The sequence below is a fragment of the Opisthocomus hoazin genome, chromosome Z (assembly GCF_030867145.1).
Source record: "Opisthocomus hoazin isolate bOpiHoa1 chromosome Z, bOpiHoa1.hap1, whole genome shotgun sequence".
NCBI classification, from domain to species: domain Eukaryota; kingdom Metazoa; phylum Chordata; class Aves; order Opisthocomiformes; family Opisthocomidae; genus Opisthocomus; species Opisthocomus hoazin.
The window spans coordinates 13,777,828-13,803,898 of record NC_134454.1 but is presented as its reverse complement, the minus strand read 5'-3'; the positions used below and the strand labels follow the sequence as shown (position 1 = coordinate 13,803,898).

Below are 26,071 nucleotides of genomic sequence, written 5' to 3'. Positions count from 1 at the left end.
CACCATGAAGATGCACACCTCAATTAAGCACGACCAAACAGATACAAAGCATACAATTCTGAATTAACCTCTCCTGTTGCTCTGCCGTGATAAAAAAAAGATTTTTCTTCATATCATCAAAGATAATATGGTGTTTCCTCTATGAGGATGGAGAAGGAGCACAGAAACACTCCACTGGTGCATGTAAAGGAAAAATCTGACATGGTGCAGCTATGGGCATGGTGGAGGCCACCTGCACATCTAAGGTCTTCCTGCGGACATATTTCAGTTAAGATGACTTACCTAGACAAAAAAAAACTAAGAACAGTCTCAGACTCTCAGAGTGGCAATGAGTAGACCCAAGCAAGCGAACCTACCCTGAACTTCTTGTTTCAAAGTATCTGTAATTCTTTAGCACTTTCATAGTAAAGTTTCTGGTATAAAAATTGCCTTTGTCTGTGGGTTCTTGGCTGCCTTTCTAAGTTGTACCACCAAAAAGATCTAGTTTAGTCCAGGATCCTGATGGAGAACTGAAGAACACATTTAAAAGCCTGACAGAGCCTTATATTCTCACACATCGACACGGGGATCTAGAGCCCTGGGCTCACATCAGGGATACTTTCAGACATGAGATTTTGAGGTCAGAACTGTAAATAGACTCATCACCAGAAAGAGCAAGGATGCGCTATTGCAGATTTCACTCTCTTACAGATTCAGAGCTAGCAAGGGCTAAGTAAGAAATAACAACAGCTTAAACAGGAAATGCACGGTCGGAGTTTTTAGGAGCAAAAGATGTACTCCTGTGGTTTTCAGCACAGTGAACTACTAAAAGCCCAAGATACTGTTTGTCCAAGAAGGCAGTCTTATATTTCAATTTCAACAGTTAAACACTTCTCAGATTAGAGCTGCCTACTACTGCTAAATAACACTAAGTCATTCTCTTTCAGAAATTCCTACATGAAAAAATAAGCTTTCAAAATGTTAGAAAATGTTATTTACTTGAACATTTATTGCTCAAAGATGCCAAATTTGACTCGCCAGAAAACTCAGACCTCTACTATGCTATCAAGAAATGTTAAGGGCTTCAGAGTAGCAAAGGCTTTACCACAGACACACACTTCTACTTGAGAGGAGATGTTTCTAAGGATAAAAGTACAGTTCAGGGTCAACAAACTAGCTCACGGTCTGCACAAAGGAAGGTTTTAAAAAAAAAACAACAACCTGACATGCAACTCATTTTATAGCTTACTACAGAGGAAGCCACCGGATAATAACGCCTGTTTATGTTTGAACTGGGTCAAGTCTGAGTCACTGCTCAGACAACTGTGATCAGATCCCAGAAGAAAACATCTTAAAAGCCTTTATGACAGAGAAGAAGCTTATGGCAGAACAAAAGAGCATTTTAGACATGTTAACTATGGCACTGTTTATGACACTAACGTCAATCCCCTTCTTTTAAATTTGGTTAAACTAATATTTATTACTTTAGAAGGAAACAATGAAAATTCCACAAGGTATCCTCTGCTGATAGCCTCCTACCTTACATTACCTTTACTTATTATCATGTGTTCTGGAGCAATCATATTCAAGGTGGTTTTTGTGATGAAACAAGCAGTAATTATTCATGTTTTGAATGTTATTAAAATTGCGTTATTTTTATGAACAAGTCTTCTGACTCCAACATATTTTCTGTATGACACAATACTCACCCTGACTGTGTGTGAAAGAAAACATAACTGAAAGCCCAGAAAGAACAGTACAAGTGGAGGATATATACTCATTTTAATATTGATTTCAACTCAGTTTATACCACTTAGTGCTAATGTTTCTACTGCATTTTATAGTTAGAATTAAATGGTTTAAATACAATAAAGGTTCGTCTTTAAAAAAGATAGAGGAAATAAAGCTACCCACGCAGAAGTAAATCCCCGTTTCTTTTCTTCAAACTCTACTGAGTCTAAGTATCAGTAAGCAACTTACTATGACTAATCAGATACCTGCAAGAACAAGTTTGCATTCTAGGCCTCAGTGTTTTACAATTTCACTTGGGGGATGCAATCTCTTGCTCATTTGTATGCACACACTTGCAGAATCACTTTTTCAACAACTTCAATGAAGACATGTTTTTCTAAGATTTTTGTTGTTAATGTGACTGGAAGTTAAAAATAAATAATTAACAAAATCATACAGAAGGAAAGCAATTCTCACTGTCAAATTTCTACTCTCCTTCCAACCCTCCTCCCTTTTTTTGCCTTTTCTTTCTCCTTCAAGATTTCAATTTACTGCCATATTTAGCTCATGGGTTATTTGGGGGTGAAGTGGGGTGTGTGTGCCCTTATATACTTCATCATACTTTTCCTTCTGAGAGGACGGAAATGCTCTCATACACTTCACAGTCCTCACGGACCTAGTACTGTCCTCTTCACTTATTCTGAGCCCCCTTCTCTCTCCTTGTTTAACAATCCATTGAAACAGCAGATTTTCTCCAACAGTAAAATGAAGCAGTCCCCAGCTGCTGCTCTTATTCGAGAGAAAAATTGAGCAAACAGAAGAGTATTATTTCTAACTCCAAAAAATGAGATATTATTCCTGTCCTTATGCTGTCAATGAAAAGAAACTAATAACAGGAATGATATAGTATTAAACTTACAGTTTACTCAGTACTGTAATTTCTCATATATTCTGAGCTCAAACTTTGCATACTTCCTTATTTTCCATTCTTAAGCAAAGAAAACATTTTGTCAAGGCATTTTTTCTCTCCCAGTGTACAACATGGGCACACACAGAGATGAGAAAGTAAAGCAATAAATTTAAGTTAATAATTTGAGACAATTCCCTATGGAATATCCTGCCTTTAGCCTCAGTGTATCTGGCTCATTCCAACATGCTAATATACCATGTGAAACCAAAACTGATTCCACATATTATCACATAAAGAATAAAAAAGTTATCCTATAAACAATAACACGTCTGCGCCAAGCTCAAATGCCTCAGGCAGAAGGACAGAAGCTGGCATTCATGATGTAATTCATTCAGACTCTTCCTTCAGTTCATTCATAGCACTGCATTACAGGTACGTGAAAGTTGTCTCTTTTCTTGTGTTTTCTCTCCTCATTTGATTAAACTTACGTCTCTTGCTATTATAGCAAACTGGCTTGCATTTTGTCCAACAGAAGCCACCTCAATGCCTAACCTTGTTTTCTCTTAAAAAACACAATTTTCCTATATTATCCTTTACCTTCTCATTCTGAGAATACATAAAACATTTACGTGGCAACACACAAGCAACAGTTAAAATCCTGCGTGCTTTTGGAAGTACACGGTTGCTCTACAGCTTTCTTGAGATGACATAAAAAAAATCTGCTTTCTCTAATTACACACAAAATTCAACTTCTTCCACCAATTAAATATGGGACAGTGTTTTTAGAATAGCACTACACTTAAACCAATATACAGCATCGCTTCTAAAGTTTCAATAGACTTAAAACACATAATATGAAAATAGGTAGTTAACATCACATTTTTAGACTATGCTCTATCAGAACATCAGTAGTGGTCCTCTTCCTGCTCTTCTTCAAGATCCTTTTTTATACTGGTCTTTTTAAAAAAATAACAAATTCTTTTATGTTAGTTATTATTATTTTTAATACACCTTCCATAATAATTTTGTATACTTTGTTAATAGATAAGTTTTAAGTACCAGTTTATACATTTAGCAATAAACATGGTTATGTAATTGTCAGCAGAAAAAAGCTGAGCAGCTAACCACATTAAGAGCTAAGTACTAATTCATGAAGCAAATTTTAGCTGTATATGCATGGTTAGCTTTTCTAACAGACAAGAAATTGCTAAATCAAAACACAAGGCAAAACTGAAAATTGATTGGTTTATATATTCTGACTTTGAAGCTCATTTAAGTGATAGGTAATCAAGAGTACACTTGTTACTTAGATTTTACTTTCTGCCTCAAATGACCCAATTCCAATCTTAGTTCTCCCAAGCATATTCCAAGGCTTCAGCAATCCTACCTACCATGTATCTACACCCAGGTTTACACCAACTTCTATAGAATTAATAGTGATACAGATTGGAATGCCAATCAAAATGAGGCACATGCATTATTTAAAATGACACCTTCATTAAAGCAAATGAAAATTTTGACATTGACTTCCCCCAATTTCATCTGAAATGTTTTATCTTGATCCTCCTCTTGAAATTTTTCCTCTTCCAATTTTTCTCTGAAGCAATTTTAGGTAGGTGTGGGGGGGTTTTTTACATCATAACAAGTTGTATAACACATACAAACAGACAGAATTGAAGACTATATCTCACTTACACAAAGAACAGAGGTCACAGTAATATACATTTTAATATGCTTTTATTATGAAATGTTGCATTTTTACATCAATTAAAAGTTTAAAAACCAAAGATCATGATAATGTGGAGATTCTGTTGATCTCCAGAGATATTTCAGCAGGGATTCTCCTATTATGTCTCAAATACATCACTCAACTTTCACAATTTCCATAGGAAAAGCTCTCATGTCCTAATTTTATCTCATTATCATATTTGTTATTTCATTCCTTTATCATTATATACAATTTTCCTATATATATGTATATACACATAAATGTATACATATATATGCAATTGCAATCTCTTCCACACATTCTGAATATTGTTTAGCTTGAATAAAGTTTACCAGGTCCTTCAACAGGACCTTGGATGCAATCCTGCAGTATAAAACAGAAGGCCCATTCATTCTACAGTTTTCCCAAAAATGTTATTTTGAGCTAATGTTTCAGGTGACAAGATCACAATTAAAAGGCAGATTTCAAATTCTGCTCCAATTATCATAGAATCATAGAAAGTTTTGGGTCGGAAGTGGTTCATTTTTTATTTTGGTTTTTGGTTTGGGTTTCTTTGATTTTGGTTTTTATTGGGGTTTTTTGTTGGGAGAGTTGGGATGACATATGTTCCACCTCAGGAAAACACAGTAGGTTTTCAAGTAACATCTGACACCTCCCCAGGCAGGTGCTCAAGTATTGTAACTAGTCTTGCAATCTTCTGTACCAAAACAAACAGAGGTAATACAAGAGTGAAAGAAACAAGAAAGTTTCTCCATTCCTTAGGGAACATGAGCAAAAGCCTACTAGAAGAGATACACAACAATTTTTAGCGGGGATTGAAGCAAGAACTATAAAACCTAATTACTTAAATTGTACCAGTTATTGAGGAAGAAGTAGTAGTAGTAGTAGTAGTAGTATATGCTTATATACTGGTGTCTTTGTAACAAATATGGGGAATATAATTATTGCAATGATGGGTCAAACATGCATGACCATCTGACCTGCTACAGAGTACCATAATACTGTGCCTTTCCAGGCACTGGGCTCCCCAGCTCAAGAAAGATGAGGAGCTACTGGACTGAGACCAGCAGAGGGCTACAAAGATGATGAGGGAACTGGAGCATCTCTCCTACGACGGAAGGCTGAGGGAGCTGGGCTTGTTCAGCCTGAAGAAAAGAAGGCTCAGAGGGGACCTTATAAATGCCTACAAATATCTGAAGGGTGGGTGTCAGGAGGATGGGGCCAGACTCTTTTCAGTGGTGCCCAGCGACAGGACAAGGGGCAATGGGCACAAACCGAAGCACAGGAAGTTCCGTCTGAACATGACTCTGAGGGTGACGGAGCCCTGGAACAGGCTGCCCAGCGAGGTTGTGGAGTCTCCTTCTCTGGAGATATTCAAGACCCGCCTGGACAAGGTCCTCTGCAGCCTGCTGTAGGTGACCCTGCTTTGGGAGAGGGGTTGGACTAGATGACCCACAGAGGTCCCTTCCAACCCCTACCATTCTGTGATTTTGTGATTCTACATCAGACTTATTGGGAAGAGTACTCTTATAAGCATAGCATGAGTCTGGGAGCTGCAAAGAACATACAAGTTCTCTTTTTTTCCTGAAGTTCAACAAATTGTTCTGACCTACTCTTATGCCACAATACTATCATGTCTGCTGATCAATCAAAACATTTTTTTTATAACACTATTTTGATGTAATTTTTGTCCATGTAGATGGAAACGCATGATGCTTCAGAAAAAAATTCCTACTTAAGATGAAAAATGTCAGAATATAGTACAACACTAAATTATTGATACTACTTACCGACGATGAGCCCAACATGGATTTTGGAGACCTTATAATTCCAGCTATGGAATGACGTATAGTGTCAAATCTTGAGACTTTGTCCTTCTTGTCCTAGAAGTAAAAGTAGTAGCTCCAGTGAAAAGAAACAAATCAGTATGATAATTGAGTTATTGGAGAACGTGGATGTAGGCTTCTGGATTGTACTAAAATAAAAGATAGGGGCTGAGCCTCTTCTGATACACACCAGTAAGTATCAACATCAGTGGGATTAAGTTAACTCAGATCAATTTAACCACTGACAAATTCTACAATCCCTTAAATATTTGGTGCAATTAAGTATCACTACTGTTAGCTATTAAGAGAACTGAAATTCTTTTGAACTGCAGAAACAAAGGACACAATTCTCAGTTCTTCTGAAATACACATTATTTTAAAAGAACATTTGAAACCATATAATTAAAAAAAGCCTACTTAGTAAAACTCAAAACTACATATGCACATTAAACCTACTTACTTTATGTGATTTTTTTTCCTTTTATTAACATGTTCTTCTCTAACAACACACTACTTGTAAATACTAGTACCAATTAATGCAAGTTATAGAATCCATTTGTTTTCTGACACTACCACAAACCACAGGTGCAGCAACCATCTGGATTTTAGATTCTGTTAGAAGAGGGCTCTAACTGGAACATTCAAACAGCCTTTAAGCATCTCTAGTGCAACATACGGCAATGTAAATTCCAAGGTGCTAATACCTAGAATTAGTCCAAAGACTGTATGTTTCTTAATCTCTGATTTAACATCAGTTCTCAAAATTAATATAAAAGAATCTTAAAAAAATACAAAAACTTATTTTTCACACTGACAAACTGAGCTTATCACTTGTAAATCACCCTCAGAAACAGCCAAGATGTTTTAATGGATATTTGCAAAGTAATTAAACGTGAAGCAGAGAGACCACACATTAACAACCTCATTCTAATTAGCTATAGGTTATCTAAACTGTAAGAAACTGATAATGAGACAGACTACAACTGTTTGGTGGTGTTACAAAGAAAAACTGCTTCCAAGAAACTGAAACTGTGATACTGTAATAACTGCAGCTTCAGTTTATTCCAGGACCTCTGAATAAGCAACAAAATCTATTCATTCTGTATACAGAATATACCAGTGTTTGAAAACTACTCTGAAACACAATTTAGTGTACAGGATACAGGTTAAACACTGTCTTAGCAAAATAGACTTATTTATTTGGTAGCAAAATTCTGCAATATGCCTTAAATTGTACACTGTGAAAAAAGAGTGCAAAAAACAGTCAAGTAGACAAAACACTAATAGGAAGTTTATTAGTCACTGAAATACCAATTAACTATGTGTCCACTTACCCCCCAATAACATTTTCATTACTTTTATCAGCCTTAAGTAGTATTGTATGTCAACTAATTTTCTTACAATAAGAAACTTTGTGCTGAGTCCTCATTTTTATTTTCGTAATAATAATGAATTAAACCAGCTACACACAGACACACAAATCTCATTAACAATAAGGGGACACAGAGTCTAATTTTGCTTGCATGCTGGGTGTGGAATGATCCACTCATTTCACATATCTCTTCAGAAGTGAGCCACGAGATTTAACTGCAATTAAAGGTACAATTCTTACGTGACAGGAAAATATAAGTTACCAAAAGATTCATGAATTCCACTACACTCCCCCCTAAACAAACTCATGAGTTTATGCACTAATAGCATGCTTATCTAACGAGAACATCAAACTACAGTTAAGGTTCTACATTCACCAGTTTTCCTTATCAACAAATGTTTTTATCAAGAGGGTTTTTGACTCAAAGTACCAGAAAGTAGCATGGACTGGGCCCCACAGAGGACTCTGATAAGCACCACTGAATGATATATAGAGGCTAATAGTCGCACAAATAGAATGAGCATTAAAATGCAGATCTGAGTGATAAACTTTGGCTTTGTTTAAAACACAGCACATGCCCCGTTCAAACTGCAATACATTTATAAACACTGTTTAGTATTTTCATAGTACTTTCCCTCTGACATATTGAAACTATTCTGTATCTTAATTTGTCTGCACAGCAGACATTATCAAACACATGACAAACACAACTGTAGCCTGTACTGAGTTTATTTATTCCATGTAAGTATTTTTAGCGAAACCTGAATAAAATTGAAGAGCAGTAACAGTGATTGTTTACTGAATTTTTTTTTTGCCATTGCCAAGCTGCAGACCACCTTAGAAGGACCCGTTAGATGTTGCAGAAAACCAGATTTCATTAAGAATAGTATATTTACCAGTGTGAAGAGACTTTTTTATGCATATAAGCTATAAACTTTTTCCTATACTAGTATAAGAATACAATCCCAAACAACCTATCTACTTTTACAGATATATATGTGTGTGTGTGTACAGTCTTATTAGTTAAGTCAGGGTGTTATTTTAAGTCTGCTTTCCGAAATAAGATGAAATATACATCAGAACTGTCTTTCAGTGATCTCTACCCAACCCACATTAAATGTTGAATCTTTCAGCCGAGGACCTCACAGTTTAGCAAAGGATTTAGTAGATGAAACAATTATATCAGGATATTAGGTTATTTAAAATTTCTGAAGGAAACTAACAGAGCGCAGAGACTCTCTGTGTCCTCAGGAAGAAAAGTTTATTACAATGCCACACAATACTCATTCCAACAAGCATCAGGCGTTTGACCAGCCAGCACAAACATGCTGTCTTTGTAGTCACCACATACGCGTCAGACAAACTCATAAGATATGTTACTATTCAGCCAAAAAACTTGACAAGGACACTGGAAAGGAAAGTTCTGCATGAGAGATGCAGTAGAGAGCATTATAGAGCATTATGCTTGCTAGTGTACACGATTCAGCTACTAAAACATATTAGCGTATTCGGTTTGACCTTGGTTTTAAATGAATTACCTTCAGACATGTTACCAAAACGGTAGCAGGATTTGTCACTTCCTTCATTTCGTACTATGCCAGCCAATATGTCTTCACTAAGGACAGATTGTGCCTGACAAATCTAGTGACCTTCTACAACAGGGTTATGGTGATGTTACATAAGGCAGGAGCAACTGATGTCAACCACCTGGACGGAAGCAAAGCATTTGACACTGTCCCACATGACATCCTTATCTCTAAATTGGAGAGACATGGATTTGATGGATGGACCAGTCAGTGGATAAGGAATTGGCTGGATGGTAGCACTCAAAGAGTTGTGGTCAATGGCTCAATGTCCAAGTGGAGATCAGTGACAAGTGGTGTTCCTTGGGGGTTGGTATCGAGACTGGTGATGTTTAACATCCTTATTGGCGACGCGGACAGTGGGATTGAGTCCTCAGCAAGTCTGCAGATGACATCAAGCTGATTGATGCAATTGACACGCTGGAGGGAAGGGATGCCATTCAGAGGGACCCTGAACGGCCCCTGTGAACCTCCTGAAGGTCAACAAGTGCAAGGTCCTGCACCTGGGTCAGGGCAATCCCAAGCACAAATACAGGCTGGACGGAGAATGGATTGAGAGCAGCCGTAAGCAGAAGGACTTGGGGGTGCTGGTTGATGAGAAGCTCAACATGACCCGGCAGTGTGTGCTCACAGCCCAGAAGGTCAACGGTATCCTGGGCTGCATCAAAAGAACTGTGGCCAGCAGGTCGAGGGAGGGGATTCTGCCCCTCTAATTTGCTCTGGTGAGACCCCACCTGGAGTCCTGCATCCCGCTCTGGAGCCCTCAGCACAGGAAAGACATGGAGCGGTTGGAGCAGGTGCAGAGGAGGGCCACAAAAATGGTCAGAGGGATGGAGAACCTCTCCCGTGAGGAAAGGCTGAGAGAGTTGGGGCTCTTCAGCCAGTTTTGGATGCAGCAGGTTTATAACTCTTCTGCCACAAAAGAAGGAATGCTGAAACCCTGTTCCCAGTTGTATATACCCCAGCCAGCCTTTTCATTCCAGTCCTCTTTTTCCTTTAAAAGTCGAAACTATTTCGACCTCAGCTCTTTTAAAGAGATGTCACAGGAGAAGACTACCACTCTGGCACTCTTACTTTCCATTTTTCTGTCCTGACAAGATGCAAAGAGGTAAAATAAAGCATAAGAACCCAGAAACAAGTGCAGGATTCAGGACAGCTGAAAAAAAAGTGAAGCACTCCCTATTTCACTTCAAGATTTTCTCAGGTGCATCTTTACATTATGATATATTGAAAGCCAAGCTTCTTGTGTTTTGTATGTTCACCTTGGGGGGTCTGGTGCAACATGAGGTCCAGTCCGTTTTAATGGATTTTCCACTGGAATGCATCTTCTGTGGTCAGGCACTACAACTGCTAGGGTCTTGTGGACAAAAATCTCTCTTTTGCCAGACATACAGCTCTGTCACTGGGCAAAATCATCACAGATCTTAGAATGCATGAAAAATAACACAATACACCCTGGAGTGTGACACAATCAAAATGACAGGCATAAGAATCATATTCACAATGGTATTTTGAATGAACGTAAGGAAGACAAAGCAGCAGGGCAAAAGATTTTGCTTAAATTGAACTGCATAATGTAAAAGCCCAAAAGTTTTTTAGCTGTATAAATCCAGAAAAACAGCTATATCTTAAATGTTATTATAGAAGAAAAATAATCTATACTCTTTTTAGAAAAGCAAGGAAGTAAGAAGCTGAAGAGAGATCTAAGGTAAAGATTAAAAGAATTAATGTTTCTGAGGCACATAGTAACACCATCTCTACTGTTCAAAAGGTGGAAGATTAGCAATAAGAGGGACAACAGACAACCCAGTATATATTGAATATTGCCAAAAACACTAGCCAGACATGTACATATAGGTGATATAAATACGCCAATACTTTAATACTATTCCGTTCAAAGAAAGACTGCCTAATGAGTCAGACACGAACTATCAGCATGGAACAGAAGTCGAATGTGGGCTTGCAAATGAAATCCAAGAACCTTCACAGGAAATCTAGAGGAAATATGAGGAGGACTCACGAACTGAAAGAGAAAACACTCTCAGAAGAAAAGCAGATTTCAATTAGAAGAACATAATCAGTGTTATCTAAAAGATGAGCATGATGGCAGTGTTTCTGAGATTTGCCTAGGGAACTTGTCCTCAGAGATTTTGATGAAAACGATTTCAGTACAGTACAAGAGTTCTAAGATAATACCAGAATGGAGGAATTGCTAGTAGTTATTGCAAATTATATGTACTATATCATTATGAACTTACAGATAAAAAAGACATATCAGACAGTATCTGCCAGAACAATTAAGATGCTCTCCTTTTCGTACAAAGAATGCTAGTTTCATGTCTGGTTTGAAGATACGATAACCCTGATGAAAATGGTGCCACAACAATATTCACCTTAGGGTTTCCAATCCATATAATGGACAGAGCAAGGAAATTTTTTGCTTTTAGGAGGCTATAAATGTATGGTATGAGAATGGAGTTTTGTGATTTACAAGCAAGAATTCTTCAAAGAAGCTTTGAGAAAATAATTTTCAGAAAACGATCCTCTGCATTAGTCATTTCAGCTGTGGGGATTAAAAGTTATTTAGGAGAGGCCCCAAAAACATGTAATAAACTTAGACTATGACAGTAACTCTAGCCTGCCTTTTGATGAGTGGATACATTAACCACAAAATCATTATGTGTCTGTTTTACAGGTATTAGCACATACTAAAGGAGATGTAAATGCTGATGCATACTAAAACCTGAACATACAGCAGAACATGCCCTATGCCCCTGAAGTCTATGATTTGACTTCAGAAATAAGACTAATCTCACACCACAAAAGGCTTTTCTTTTTTTATTTTTCTCATCCATGACAGAATTAGGTATCTGAGAAAGACCACATATACAAAACCAAATGAAGAATCATGCTATCTTTACCAAACAAACCAGAGTATTTTAAACTATTAAAATGGCACTCACACACAGAACGAGTTGGTGGCTGAATGTGAGCTGATTACTTGAGCTGAGCAGATCATCTGTTCAGATGATTCCCAGGAATTTCAATACGCATTTTCCTAGTTTGCTATTGCAAGTATCTAGAGCTGGGAGCAGCACTGTGTGGAGCCATGAAGATGTAACACAGAGCTATTAAAAATTAAGACATTCAAAGCTGATTAAAAAAAGAACACAGTGAAACCAATTAAACAACACAGCTATTCAAAAGTCTTTTTTTATAAGGTAACATTTTCTGTTTTAAACACAAGTAACACGCACTAAAGCCGCAGAAATGATGCATAACTGACATACCCATATTGTAAAACACTGAACTGGACATAAATTAATGTTCCACCTTCTGAATTGCTGGGGGTAGCCTGAAAAACTAGACTTACTGGTATGGAATTTAAAAACAGCTATAATTTCTCAGATCAAAGATACAGCCCAGGCCATGCCAGTGGCCTAATGAGGTGTAAGAAAACGAGGATGAGAATTCTTCAGAGCACATCTTTGTCCTCTGAAGATCTGTGGTACAGAATCTGCCTTAGTAGCACAAGATGTGATATTTCTACATGTAACAGTCACGGAAGGATTTTCCTTCCACAAATGTTTTCAGCTGCTTTCTAAATCTATGTAAACTATTACAACCTACTGGTATAGCAACCAGTTGCAGAACTTAATTAAATGTTTTTGAAGAACACATTTGCCTGCTTGTTCTGAATCATCTGACTACTGTGATTACTTGATGGCCCCTACTTCTTGCTTCTGAAGAGACAGTGAACAAGCATTATTCCCTATTCACTTTCTCCACATCACCCAACACCCAACACATTGTATACATCTTTATCACATCCCCCTTCAGTCTGTTTTTTCAAGTCTGAAAAGCCTAATCTACTTATTCAGTAATTCTGCACAAGCTTCTCCACATATCTGAACATTTTTGCCTTTCTAAATTCTCCTACACGAATTTTGTAGTTTAGGGAGCTGAAAATAGAAGTCGTTACATGGAGCCAGGCTCTTCTAGATCGTACACAGCAAAAGGACAAGCAGCAACAGACAATTTGCATGAAGAAAAATTCCAGTTAGACACCAAAAAAAAAAAATTCATAATGAGGACAGCGATCAAATACTGAAACAGTTTGCCCAGAGAGATTTCCATCACAGGACCTGCTAGAACCTCAACTGCAACAAGGCATTGTGCAGCCTGATATAACATCAAAGTGACCCTGCTCTGAGCAAGAAGTGGGACCAGATGGCCTCCATAATATCTCTTCCAATTTAAATTATTCTGCAGTTCTATGGCATTTGGGAAGCAGGTGTACGTCAGTTTCTACAGAGATGTAAATGTTTTCTTCTCTATTGTCTGTTCCTTTCCTGGAAATTTCTTGGTTTTGATCACTAAGTAAACAGTGACCTGATATCTTCAGGAACATTTAGACATTATTTTGAGTTGTAATCAAGCACTGTTACTACAATCTGGTCTGCAGGAATGTCATTACACAATATGAAACTTATAATAAAAAAAAAAGACTGTTAGAAATAATATGTATAATTTACAACAAGTGAAGGAATTCACTCAACTTACTATCAAAAGATATTTTCTTTATTTCCAAATAAAGTTTTCTGCTCTTGTGATTACTTACACACATATGATGACATATACACCAGAATATTAAACATGTAACACAGGCTAGAAAGTAATTTCTTTTGGTCAGGGAAACAGCAATAAGAAAGTCCATTAAACAAGAGATCGGTGAACTATTTGGAGAGAAACCTGAAAGCCTTTAGCATCACTCTGTGATTTTTAAAAAAGGAGCATGAACACTATGGTTGACCCTTTGCTTTCTTTTTGAATTAGTATCTAACAGAACAGAATGTACAGTTAAGTTGTCTGCACTATGTTTTCTGTTTTAATTAAGAGTTTCAGAGGACTGATTTTTCTAGCTATGTATGAAATGTCAAGGAAATGTCACTTTCATCTTTGAAATAATTAGTAAACCTTCCATACAGACAAATATTTATTAGAGGTCCTTAAGGAAGTACAGAACCTCTTAATGTGGGCTAGCAAAAATATTTCCAGAGACATGGCACATCATCATCATTATATACTAAACCGCCTTTTTATTAAAAAAAAAAAAAAACAGGAGTTTGATTTCACCTAATTATTACCAAGAATGTTAACTGTGCTCTAGAGAACAACATGACTAAATAGCTATATTTGTGGAAGGAAAAAGTAGCTAGACAAAGGCTTTTGCAAGGTAGATAGAGAGACCCCTGAAATTCAGTAAGGAAATCTTGCTTTGCTTAATGAATGTATCTGTACATCACCAAATCCTAATACACCTCCATCCACTGATCGCTTAGTAATGCCAAATAAAGATAATTGATTTCAATAAAGTTAATTTAACAAACCAATTCAGACTTCTGAAAGCTTAGATCCAAATTCTGAATGAACACATATTTTTGAAAAATTATGTTTAAATACCATTACATTATGTAACTGGGGAAACATGTAACAGGGAAAATGAAAGCTTCTGTCCCACAAAAACCTCAGGCTGGTATGTAAATGCTCAGATATGAATTGTTTCACTGATTTCAAGAGCCCTGTTATTAATCAGTAATGCTGCTATTAACCGAATGTACAAATATTTTATTAATTCTTACACTATCATTTTATCAGTTTCAAGTAATAAAAAATGATCAAATTTCAGTATATACAGCACTTGATACAGCTGAAAGGGAAGCACCTGGTCATAGCATGATCCTTCTCCTCCTTGGCTGTCACTGCTACGTCACAGTAAGACATCTCCAAATGTACACAGAAGGCCTCTCTTGCTATAATCCTGTGTAAAGTCATGAAGGTGCAATAAGAGAACATAAAACGGACTACACTGAGTGCTCCTAGCTGTACTGCAGTACCTAATGTTCACAAAAGCAAGAAAACCTACATCTCAAATCCTCTGGCAGCTCACTATCCGAAAAAACAGGATGATGAACTAGCTGCTGATCTGTCACCATCTGCCAGGACAGTCTTGCTCAAAATTCAGGCAGTGTTGCTGCTCAAGAAAAATAAGAGAATCACAAGCCAAAGAGCAGTAAACGAACTATTGCCACTGTTCCAGGCAAGAAGTGACCAATACAACCTGAACTACAGTCAAGAATGGATGAGAGGGAAGAGTATACAAATGGCATGGGAATGTATTACATTTCTTCAAATAGTCTCCCTGTTTCCAAACATTTTCCTCTTCCTAAGCCAGATATAATTTTTAGCCTAGAAACCAGTGTTTAAGGTTTGGCAGTTACATATACTAAAATCAGAACAAGCAACCAGTGAATGACTGAGACTTCATGAATGTGACTTGAAATTTCAGGAATACAACCATAAAATAAAAAACTCAAATTTAAAGCTCAAAATAAGTTAGAGAAAAAATGTTAAAAGATCACAAAACATGCAAAGCAAGCCAACTGTGAGGAAATTTTATACTTCCATCATCTAAATATTACAGTTTGTCAGATGGCTATGAAAAATCTTTGCTTTATTAGCTAGAAATACACATGCATCCACAAATCATTTAAAGTTCACAATTCTTAGGAGCATTTTTGATGCAAAGAGGCAAGTTTTATTCTGTACTTTATTACTGTATACTTGCAGCTGAAAGTTTCAGGCACGTATGACCTAAATTCTACAGAAAAACAGAGAAATACAGTAATGCTAAAACTGCTGTCCCAGAGTTGCAATCAAGATCAACACTGCAGCTGTCATGTGAAGCGATGCAATGTGAGATATGTTTTAAAACTGATTATATACATGCATATACACACACAGAGACACTGATCTTGCCATCCTCCTTTCAGGTAAAAAACAAAAATCAAAACCTCAGCTATAAAGAAAATTCTTGATCAGGTAACGGAAGAAATGGATCTCATTTAAATACACACTTGTGTTCTGCTGCATTACTAAAATCTGGAAACTTCATATAAATTTGACTAAATTGTGATAAAACATCAACTAATCAGTTTCCCTCCACTGAAGACAGACATTAGTGTAGAAAAAAAAATCTGTGTCCTGAAGTTTTCATACACTTGTTTTTCCACAAAAAGTATAAAGGCATATATGGGCGAATAATACAAAGCCACAGGTGTAGAACCTCTAGGCCACATTTCACATGAGGCACGAACAATTTTACAGCGCAGGCGGCTGAAGTACCAAACTATGCATACAGTGCACCACACATGGAAGTCAGCAGATTAAGGACGCATAAATACAACTTCCAGGCATTTATATGTGAGAATCCAGACTATTGACATAAAAAGTGTTGCACAAAATGCCCAGAAAACTTCAGTTCCTAATGGTCTCTACAATGGTCAGTAGCTGAGGTAAGGAAACGATGAAGATCACCCACAGCTACCACAAGCGTGTTGGTGAATCCCTGGAGAATGGTATACATGCCAAAGAACACCAACTGGAACTGGAAATTATCTTCACTAACCACAAACTTAAAATAACAGCAATAGGCTTGCCAGAAATCTATGTATACCCTGCAGACTGAGAAACACAAACCATTCTCCTTTTCTCATTACTAGCAAAAAACTATGTTCTGGTTATTTTAAACCTTCAAAATTCCAAATGGGAAGCCAAGCCACATTTTAGCAAAGCACAAAGATTTAACTGTTTCAAATCCTTTATTCCTGATCTGCACAGGTAAAGATCCTCTGGTCCCACTGACCACAATGGCATCGGTATCCTGATGAAACATGATCTCAAACACCAAATCTGCCTGGTAGTTTGCAGGGAGGGGATTAAAAGCCAGCAAAGAGAAAAATTACAGCTGTGAGCTACAAGCAAGATAATTACTGCTGCCATGGAAGCTAGTCAAAAGCTGCTTCAGCAAAATACAGGGAATACAGAGCAAAGGTAAGGGGTCAATGAGAAGGACAGTTTGGGGGTTTCTTCTGAGAGATACTGCAAACAAACTTTCACCTGTCCTCAGCTCAAGCAAAGGTTCCCTCCAAAAGGAGATTTTCTAAGGAGGACTGCACCTCTTTAAAGTTCAGCGTTTTGTATCCAAAGGAGAAGACATGGATAGACAACTGAAGCAACTAACTGGATGCTGTACCAGCTGCATAAAGTGAAAAATGAAGTCGCAGCGTGCATCAGTGCATCGACTCAAGCAGTCTGTGCATCAGCCAACTAAGCAGAGCACCGTGCCAACCGTGGGTTATGCAGCCCAAAAGATATCCAAATACAGTATCTATAAACACAGCATGAACTGAATACAGCATGCTGTTAGTGACTGCACTTAGTATACAGGTCAATTACTTTAATTAGAATGCATCACTCAACAACAGAAGACATGACATAGTCTTTCCAGATCTCATTATATTCAAAAAGCTGTAGTTTGGATTTGGTTGCTTTATAGTCACACAGTAATGCCTGCTAAAGAAATGTGTCTGACAAATCTAGTGGTGGAGTCCAGATTTTAGGCTTTTAAGCCCAAGAAAGTCTGGTCTCTGGAAAAGGATTAGAGGCACTGAAGCAGCTATAACCTGAAGTGCCAACAGCTGCTAGGGGGACGGCGGCCGGAAGTCAACATGTAAGGAAGGAACAGAGAACAAGACCAACCTCTCCATATAGCATAATCTTGAAACCCTCAAGTAACCGTAAGTCCTTTCAGGGTTCACAAGACACCAAGAACTAAGTATTTGATTGCTGCAGACTCCCAGGCTGTAGGCAGGGTCTGGCAACCCAGCTTTAGCAGAGCTCCATGCCAACCTACACAAGACAGTACTCCATCGGGGGTGGGGGGAGGAGGGGGAACCCTCAAGTTTTTCCCCAACCTTAAGGAAAGTTCACAGAGGCCCATGAAGAATCTGGTCACCCTGGTCATCCACTACGTGAACTTACCAGAGGTGCACTGTCTGTAAGTTTATTATCATACTGTGCTGAGCAGATTAAAATAACATTCATTGGATTCTGCCCTCTCCACACTGCCACCCAAATACTGGCACCTACTAACGAAGATCCCTCTTATGACTCACTGATTGGCTCTAACTGATTCGCTGACTGGCTTTAATGAAACCACCCTGGCAAATGCTACGTCAAGCGATCTGAAATAGTATTACATGTGTTATGTGATCCGACAGGATGTAAAGCCATTATCCTCCCCCAATAACTGGCATTATTATATATAGAGTGGCTATTGTATCCTGTTTTGAAAATAATATTTTGAGTGGATGCATTGGTTTTATCACAGCAAACCAAAGCTTCACGGGCTTAACCTAGAACAGCTTCAGTCAGATGGGACACAACAGGTTCTTCGCCAGATCCACGCTTAAATTAGCTGTATTAAAGAATAAAACTGATTCTTTCATAACCAGAAAGATTTTGTAGTATGACCAGATTCAAATTTGATAAGGTATTTCTGTCTGACAGCTAGTACAGTCAGGATGTGATGTTTGCTTTTGGTTTTCACAGATCCCTGCATCAGTTTATTAACAAAACCAGCTTGCATATTAATAAATAAAGTGATAGAGCAACTTTGTCACAGCTGTCACACACAAATTTAGCAGCGTACCTCAGGCAGGCTTACTGAGTAATCTTTGTAGGGTTCCAATTTAAAATTAAGTCTTTCTTTCTATGAATAATATATACTGGCTTAACTACCAGAAATATACTAGTATTCTTGTTCAGAACAAACAGGCATAATACCAGAGGACTGTGTGAGGGATCACTTAAGCAATCTGGACGCCCACAAATCCATGGGCCCCGATGGAATGCACCCACGAGTGCTGAGGGAGCTGGTGGATGTCATTGCTGAGCCACTCTCCATCATCTCTGAAAGGTCCTGGAGGACAAGAGAGGTGCTCGAGGACTGGAGAAAGGCCAATGTCACTCCAGTCTTCAAAAAGGGCAAGAAAGAGGACCAGGGAACTACAGGCCGGTCAGCCTCACCTCCATCCCGGGAAAGGTGATGGAGCAGCTCATTCTGGAGGTCACCATCAAGCAAGTGGAGGAAAAGAAGGTTATCAGGAGTAGTCAGCATGGATTCACAAGGGGAAATCATGCTTGACCAATCTGATAGCTTTCTCTGATGGCGTGACTGGCTGGGTAGATGAGAGGACAGCAGTGGATGTTGTCTACCTAGACTTCAGCAAGGCTTTCGACACTGTCTCCCATAACATCCTCTTAGGGAAGCTCAGGAAGTGTGGGCTGGATCAGTGGGCAGCAAGGTGGATTGAGAACTGGCTGAATGGCAGAACTTAAGAGGGCTGCCATCAGCGGCACTGAGTCTAGTTGGAGGCCTGTAGCTAGTGGTGTCCCCCAGGGGTCTGTACTCTGCCCAGTCTTATTCAACTTCTTCATCAATGACCTGGATGAAGAGTTAGAATGTACCCTCAGCAAGTTTGCTGATGACACAAAAGTGGGAGGTGTGGTGGATACACCGGAAGGCTGTGCTGCCATTCAGCGTGACATGGACAGGCTGGAGAGTTGGGCAGAGAGGAACCTGATGAGGTTCAACAAAGGCAAATGCAGGGTCCTGCACCTGGGGAGGAACAACCCCATGCACCAGTACAGGCTTGGGGCGGACCTGCTGGAGAGCAGCTCTGTGGAGAGGGACCTGGGAGTGCTGGTGGACGACAGGTTAACCAAGAGCCAGCAGTGTGCCCTGGCTGCCAAGAAGGCCAATGGGATGCATCAAGAGGAGTGTGACCAGCAGGTTGAGTGAGGTTCTCCTCTCCCTCTACTCTGCCATAGTGAGGCCCCATCTGGAGTACTGTGTCTTTCCAGGCACTGGGCTCCCCAGCTCAAGAAAGATGAGGAGCTACTGGACTGAGACCAGCAGAGGGCTACGAGGATGGTGAGGGGACTGGAACATCTCTCCTGTGAGGAAAGGCTGAAGGAGATGGGCTTGTTTAGCCTGAAGAAGAGAAGGCTCAGAGAGGATCTTATAAATGCTGATAAATATCTTAAGGGTGGGTGTCAGGAGGATGGGGCCAAGCTCTTTTCAGTGGTGCCCAGCGACAGGACAAGGGGCAATGGGCACAAACTGAAGCAGAGGAAGTTCCGTCTGAACATGAGGAAGAACTTCTTCCCTCTGAGGGTGATGGAGCACTGGAACAGGCTGCCCAGGGAGGTGGTGGAGTCTCCTTCTCTGGAGATATTCAAGACCCGCCTGGACAAGGTCCTGTGCAGCCTACTGTAGGTGACCCTGCTTTGGCAGTGGGGTTGGACTAGATGACCCACAGAGGTCCCTTCCAACCTCTAACATTCTGTTATTCTGTGATTTGATTAAAAATAGAAGTAATTAATCTGAGTTCAACAGTGCCCCAAAAGCAAAGACCTTTTATTTTCATTTTTCATGAGTGACACACTTCTACACATGTTGGCTGTGACCCTACAAGCCTTCCTTCTCCTTAGGATAAGGACATCAGTTTCAGAAACTCCTGCGTATCATCTATTATCTTCACCTTAACACAACAGCCAAAGAAAGATAAGTACCTCCCTAAAAAGACGTTGAGATAAGCAATCCTGAAATTTTTTGACTGGATTACAGTGAGCATCACATGTCACATGGGACTTTTGCTTTTCCTACCATTAAAGACTTCTTTGAGTGAAGAACTTCAATGTGTCTGTTGGAAAGTGGGCTTCATCTGTTTGGATATTAATGCCCTAGGTTATCCAAGATTTCTACATGGGACTGGAAGACATGAATCACAGCTTTCTGTCAGGTAGGATACCTTAAGCAATCTAAAAATGGCATTGATGGTGATGTTCAGGCACCTGGATCCCAAGTCGACCAGAAATATTTTGCATCTATGTTACTCCAGGATGACCCAAAGAAAAAAAATTCTGTGATACCTGAAACATGCTATTTCATTTACACCACTGTTAAAAATCACCAACTGTAAAAAATAGAAAGGAGATCAAAAAATCATCTGGTCTGTATCTTAATCGTAGTGCTCTAACAAATGGATTAGACTGGCATTCTGGTTTCTCAGTCTGTAGTAGATAAGAGCTTCCACACATGGCAGAAAAGAGCAGAAGACACAAAGCAAACCATAAAATCATACACTTCAAATCTGGCAATAAACTACCAGTGGCACTAGATTAAAACCACAAATTCTAATTCCAAGAAATATTTTGTAGTAGATTTTAAGACTTGCAGAAGCACAATAATTGCCTTTAAGAAAAGGAGCATTTTTAACCACTTAAAAAAGAAAAAAAGAAAAGGAGATTATTTAAAGCAGCAAAATTCTGTCACATTATTTCCTGTGTGTTGCCTAGAGGTTATGAGAAGTTAATAATCACACAAATTTGGTCCCATCACTACGAAAAAGATGCAAGAAGTCAATGGTGATATTCTGGCAGCGAAACACTACCTTCCTCCCTGCACACAGACAAACATACCAACACATACTGAAACACGCACTGGATACCAGTACACGGTTTCTGTTCAAAGAGAAACTTCTGAGTGAAGCTTTCCTAATTCACAGAGGAGATTTTGACTGAAATAATAGATCCCCAGAGGTGTGCAACGCTACAACACTCCTGTGATGAAGCGCTCCTCCTCAAGGAAAAGTCAAAGCTTCTGAAATATTTCTGGCAGTTCAAGAGCAATATATGTACTGATCTCAAGTACACATACTCTCCCTCATATGGAGAGGATAAACTAATTCTGCACTCAAAATATTCTGAAACTTCTATTTACTCCGAACAAGCCACCTCCTTTAATTTCTGTCAAAGTTCACTTACACTTCTAATTTTGCCTTTCCCCAAGATTGTGTTATTGCTCAACACTGTTTGACACATAACACGCTAACCTTAAGTAATACATAATAGCTGAGCCTTAGCTTATGAAAAGGTTACGGTCAGGTTAATCTTTTACTTCAGAACTTTCTAGGCATGTTCACTGGAAAGAGGCTTGACAGCTGCATTGACTCCCATCTTGTAAATTCTGGACCAGTCAGTAATACTCACGTGGGACGAAGTATGACTGAGTTTGTCTGTCTACTACCTTAGCATCTCCTTTTGGATTTTCTTCCTCTGATGTATGTCTGTCAGGCAAGTAGGATTTACAAAGAGAAGAAACAGAAGCTAGACCATACTCATTCTGAGAGCAAGAGGAACAGAGTTCATCCTCCACACTTCCTAGAAGCATCTGACATTTGGAGCATTTTTGCTCCATGCTAAGTTCTGGCTGTGAGCCAGAAACACCGGTCCCAGTCAGCAAGCTTGGAAAGTGGCCCAAAGCAAAGATCAATTAGTTGAACTTCAGCTGTCCAGGCACCCAACAAATACAGCTGTTTATTTCCAAGTCTTTTATGAAATAATCGGCACAATTTTTACAACATGACTGCACTGGAAGTGTTCCCTGTCCTGAGACAAAAATAAGCAAAAGGATAAGGACACCAACGCTGCACAGACTTACTTTAGCCCTCTATCTATTAACAAGAAACTTCAAATCTTGGAATAGCACAGCGGAAGTCTACAAGGTTTACAAACATATAAATCAAATAACTGTGAAGGGCTCCCCTACCACTTCCTAATACATTCCCTCGTATAGTCTCAGTTTTATATAAATGTCATGAGCCACAAATTAGTAGAGAATTACTTACATGGACACATAAACAAGGGAGCTGTTCGGTGATGCATTACAAAGCGTAGGAATGCCTCAGTTCTTCTGAGTCAGTAAGGAAAAAAAAATAACAATTTTATCTCTGCCATCAAGTTTTCCACTACTGCTGCAATGAGCTGTCACAGAAGCTAACCATTTCCCTGCATCTGTTTGAAAATAAAGAGCCTATACAGCCTGAGACAGCATGGGAAAAGGAGACTCAGCAGATTATGTATCAGGGCCTTATGATACATCATCTAAAAAGCACTAATAAAGCATCTTTAATCACATAACCAACTCGGGTAAATGCTCTTTCATATCTATATAACCAACTTTAAAAAATTCAAAACATACATATTGATTAAATTTGTCATTTATGATATTAGTGAGAATCCTGAGAACATTTGCCCCAAACCCTTTTTACATTTCAGTTGTGTTTAATTATTTGTAAAAAAAAACTCAAAAAAAATCAGAACAAAACCAAACCACCATTTCAGATTATTGATGTTACACAGATGGGAACACACATATTTCCTCCACATTTCTGGGTCTCATATGCTTTTTCTAAACATAGGTAATGATGAAAAATTTTCATTATTCAGTCATATCTAGTATTCTGGCACCGAGCTCCACCTGCTGACAAGTCTTTGAAGTATTGCAGAGCCTGCATACCAAGTCTCAGTTTTATCAGTGGTTCCAGTATAATGTTGTAGTATGTAAAATAAACCTATATGAAACATTTTTACAGTGAGAAAAACATGTAGCTTCAAATACATATTCTTCAAAATACTGGGTTTGCACCTTTATAATATTTGTTTTCACCATGTAAGGAAAAAGACATGTTAAAGTGGCATACAGATTTCACTGTATTGCTAAAGAAAATTAATCGCCATTTTATATTAACTAAATCTATTGCCAGGCTTAAGCAATCCCTGAAGATAACAATTTCCAAGTCAATACTGATGCTGTAATTTGAAAGTCTTACTATGAAATGCAGACCACCATCATTGTACTTAATTACCTAAGTAAATGGTTAACTGGCACTGCAATATTCCAAATATTCTTGATGCTTTTATTTCTAATCAGATCATTCATTGTACAAAAGTTTTGTTGTTGTTGTTTTCTGTGGTTTAATTATGGTGAACTACTGCCATGCCCTGTTGATCGTATTAACAGCAAGAATAGCATATGTATCTTCAGAGAAATTACTGGCCATACAACCACTGACTGAACATCTAAACACTGAAAAGTTAGTTCAAGCTTCCAGTTACTAGTTAATTTTTTTTTAAGTGAAACAATAGATAACCAATTGCATGCTACAAGGTTTTAGCAAAAAAACAGCTGTTCATAAGGAACAGACAGCTTTTTCTTAGTATCTATCTCCTTACTTTAATATAAGTATAGAAGAAAAGGTTAACTATGGTTCTCCCAATTACATAGTGTATAGCATCATAACCGTGTAACTCTAAGGGGCACACAGACATTATTTTAAACTTATAGTACCTTCAGCATCATAATTAGCTCTGTCTTGCATGGTTATCTCAGTAGAAAGGTACAATTGCTACAAACAAGAAAATATGCTGTATTTTTCCACATATGATGCCAAAATTGTTAAACACAATGTTCAGGAATGATCAAAAATGAAAATTTTTTTAACTCGTTGCTATGCTGTCATGAACAAACAAAACAGAATCACCCAGCCACTTCATTTTTTCTTAAAATGTGTACATGAACACCAATACACAACTAACATTCTACAAACAATAAAATATATTGACTAAACCAAACCATATTGAAGACACTAACAAAATAAGAAATTTCCTACAGTTAACAGAGGCAAAAAAGAACATAGAAACAAAGGAACTTATAACATGCATGTAACATAACATTGTCTACAAAAACAGATCAAACAGCATTTCAGTTTTTCATTCCTTATTAATATCCTATTGTACTGTTACCTAATGTAAGAGATGGAAAACCAAACAATTTGTGAATTATTCCACTATGAAATTGGCTACATTTATATGGTGCCATATAAATACTTAAAGAAACATGAATCTTTACAAAGTTGTTTTATATATAATATTTTAATTTTACATTACAAAAAAAATCCACTTGTGACTGAATACATGAAAATTTACTTCATATGCATGCTCACAACACAAGCCAATTATGATTTTGTCATTCTTAGGAAAAGAATTTGCAAACCAAGTGTTTACAATAAATTTCTGAAGAGGAATAAATAACCACATTCAAGTGTAGTATCAGACAACATTTAGATGAACTGCTTTTAGATAAAGAGAGAAAACAAAATGGATTTATAGGTGAAGAAACAATGATCCTCCCGAATGATACCAGGACTAGAAATCAGCAGCAAGCACATTTCATTTCTGATCACTTAGTACCTGCATAATTTTAAGGAGTTTTAGTAAAAAAACCAAACCATTATATAAATTACCGGGATGCTTATCTATACAAGCAGCCCATCAGTGTATTATTTTTCCATCTTGAGATACAGTCGGGACTGCCCTTTCAAGGTACAGCAATTTTTTAAAAAGTTTAATTTAGACTACGGTTGTATCTACCACTTTTTAGTCAATTTTACTAGCACAGGATAAAAACTTAATAGTTAAACAAAAGTTAAGTGGTATTTGCCTTTCTTCAATAACTTACTCAAGCAAAATTACCCAGCACTTCAGTCATATTATGTTATTTTTCATTGTGCATACAAATTATAAGACTAAATCCTCTGAAGACAAAATAGCAAAATTCTTCTTACTCTCGGCACATTTAATATATGCAGAAATGTATTTCTGGCATCATTCTAGAAATCTCAGTATGCATCTCCTCCAGCAAACAAAAGATAAATTATCATAGATAACATCTACTCAAAAAAAATTAAAAGGTCAGAATTCTTCACTGTGTATTGTACATACATGCAAGGATCATTTTCTCTCACCCACTGAAACAGAGATCTGGACACCAGAAGACAGACTTTAGTAATCTTGAACTGAGGTGGAAGAACACCATTCTCTTGATTAGACTCCTCATCTCAACTAACCCTTACAGACAACATTCAGTATCACTACTAAAGGATATTACCTGAAACAACTAACAAGATAGCCTACCCCAGAATATTCCAGGCCTCCTAATCTTTCACAATCATTATCCTGATCCTTCCTCACTCCTTCTCTTTTTATGGTTTATCAGCTCCTCCTAGATTATTACAAGCATACAAGCTTTGTAAAATAATGTTTTGTACCAGTGAAAATGGCAACCACCTGGTAGTGCCTTGTAAATATTAAACAGTAGCAGTGGAAGCAAGAGAATACTAACAACTAAGTATA

At 38.0% G+C, this 26,071-nt stretch overlaps 1 protein-coding gene across 5 annotated transcripts in view; it reads right to left on the bottom strand.

Moving 5' to 3' along the window:
- Window positions 1–26,071, bottom strand: part of FER (FER tyrosine kinase) — a 196,671-nt gene that overhangs the window by 113,377 nt on the left and 57,223 nt on the right. For all 5 annotated transcript variants that reach the window (XM_075447292.1, XM_075447289.1, XM_075447290.1 and 2 more), the window contains one exon: window positions 6,140–6,232. In XM_075447292.1, the coding sequence (XP_075303407.1) occupies window positions 6,140–6,232 (93 nt within the window). The remainder of the gene's footprint in view (window positions 1–6,139; window positions 6,233–26,071) is intronic.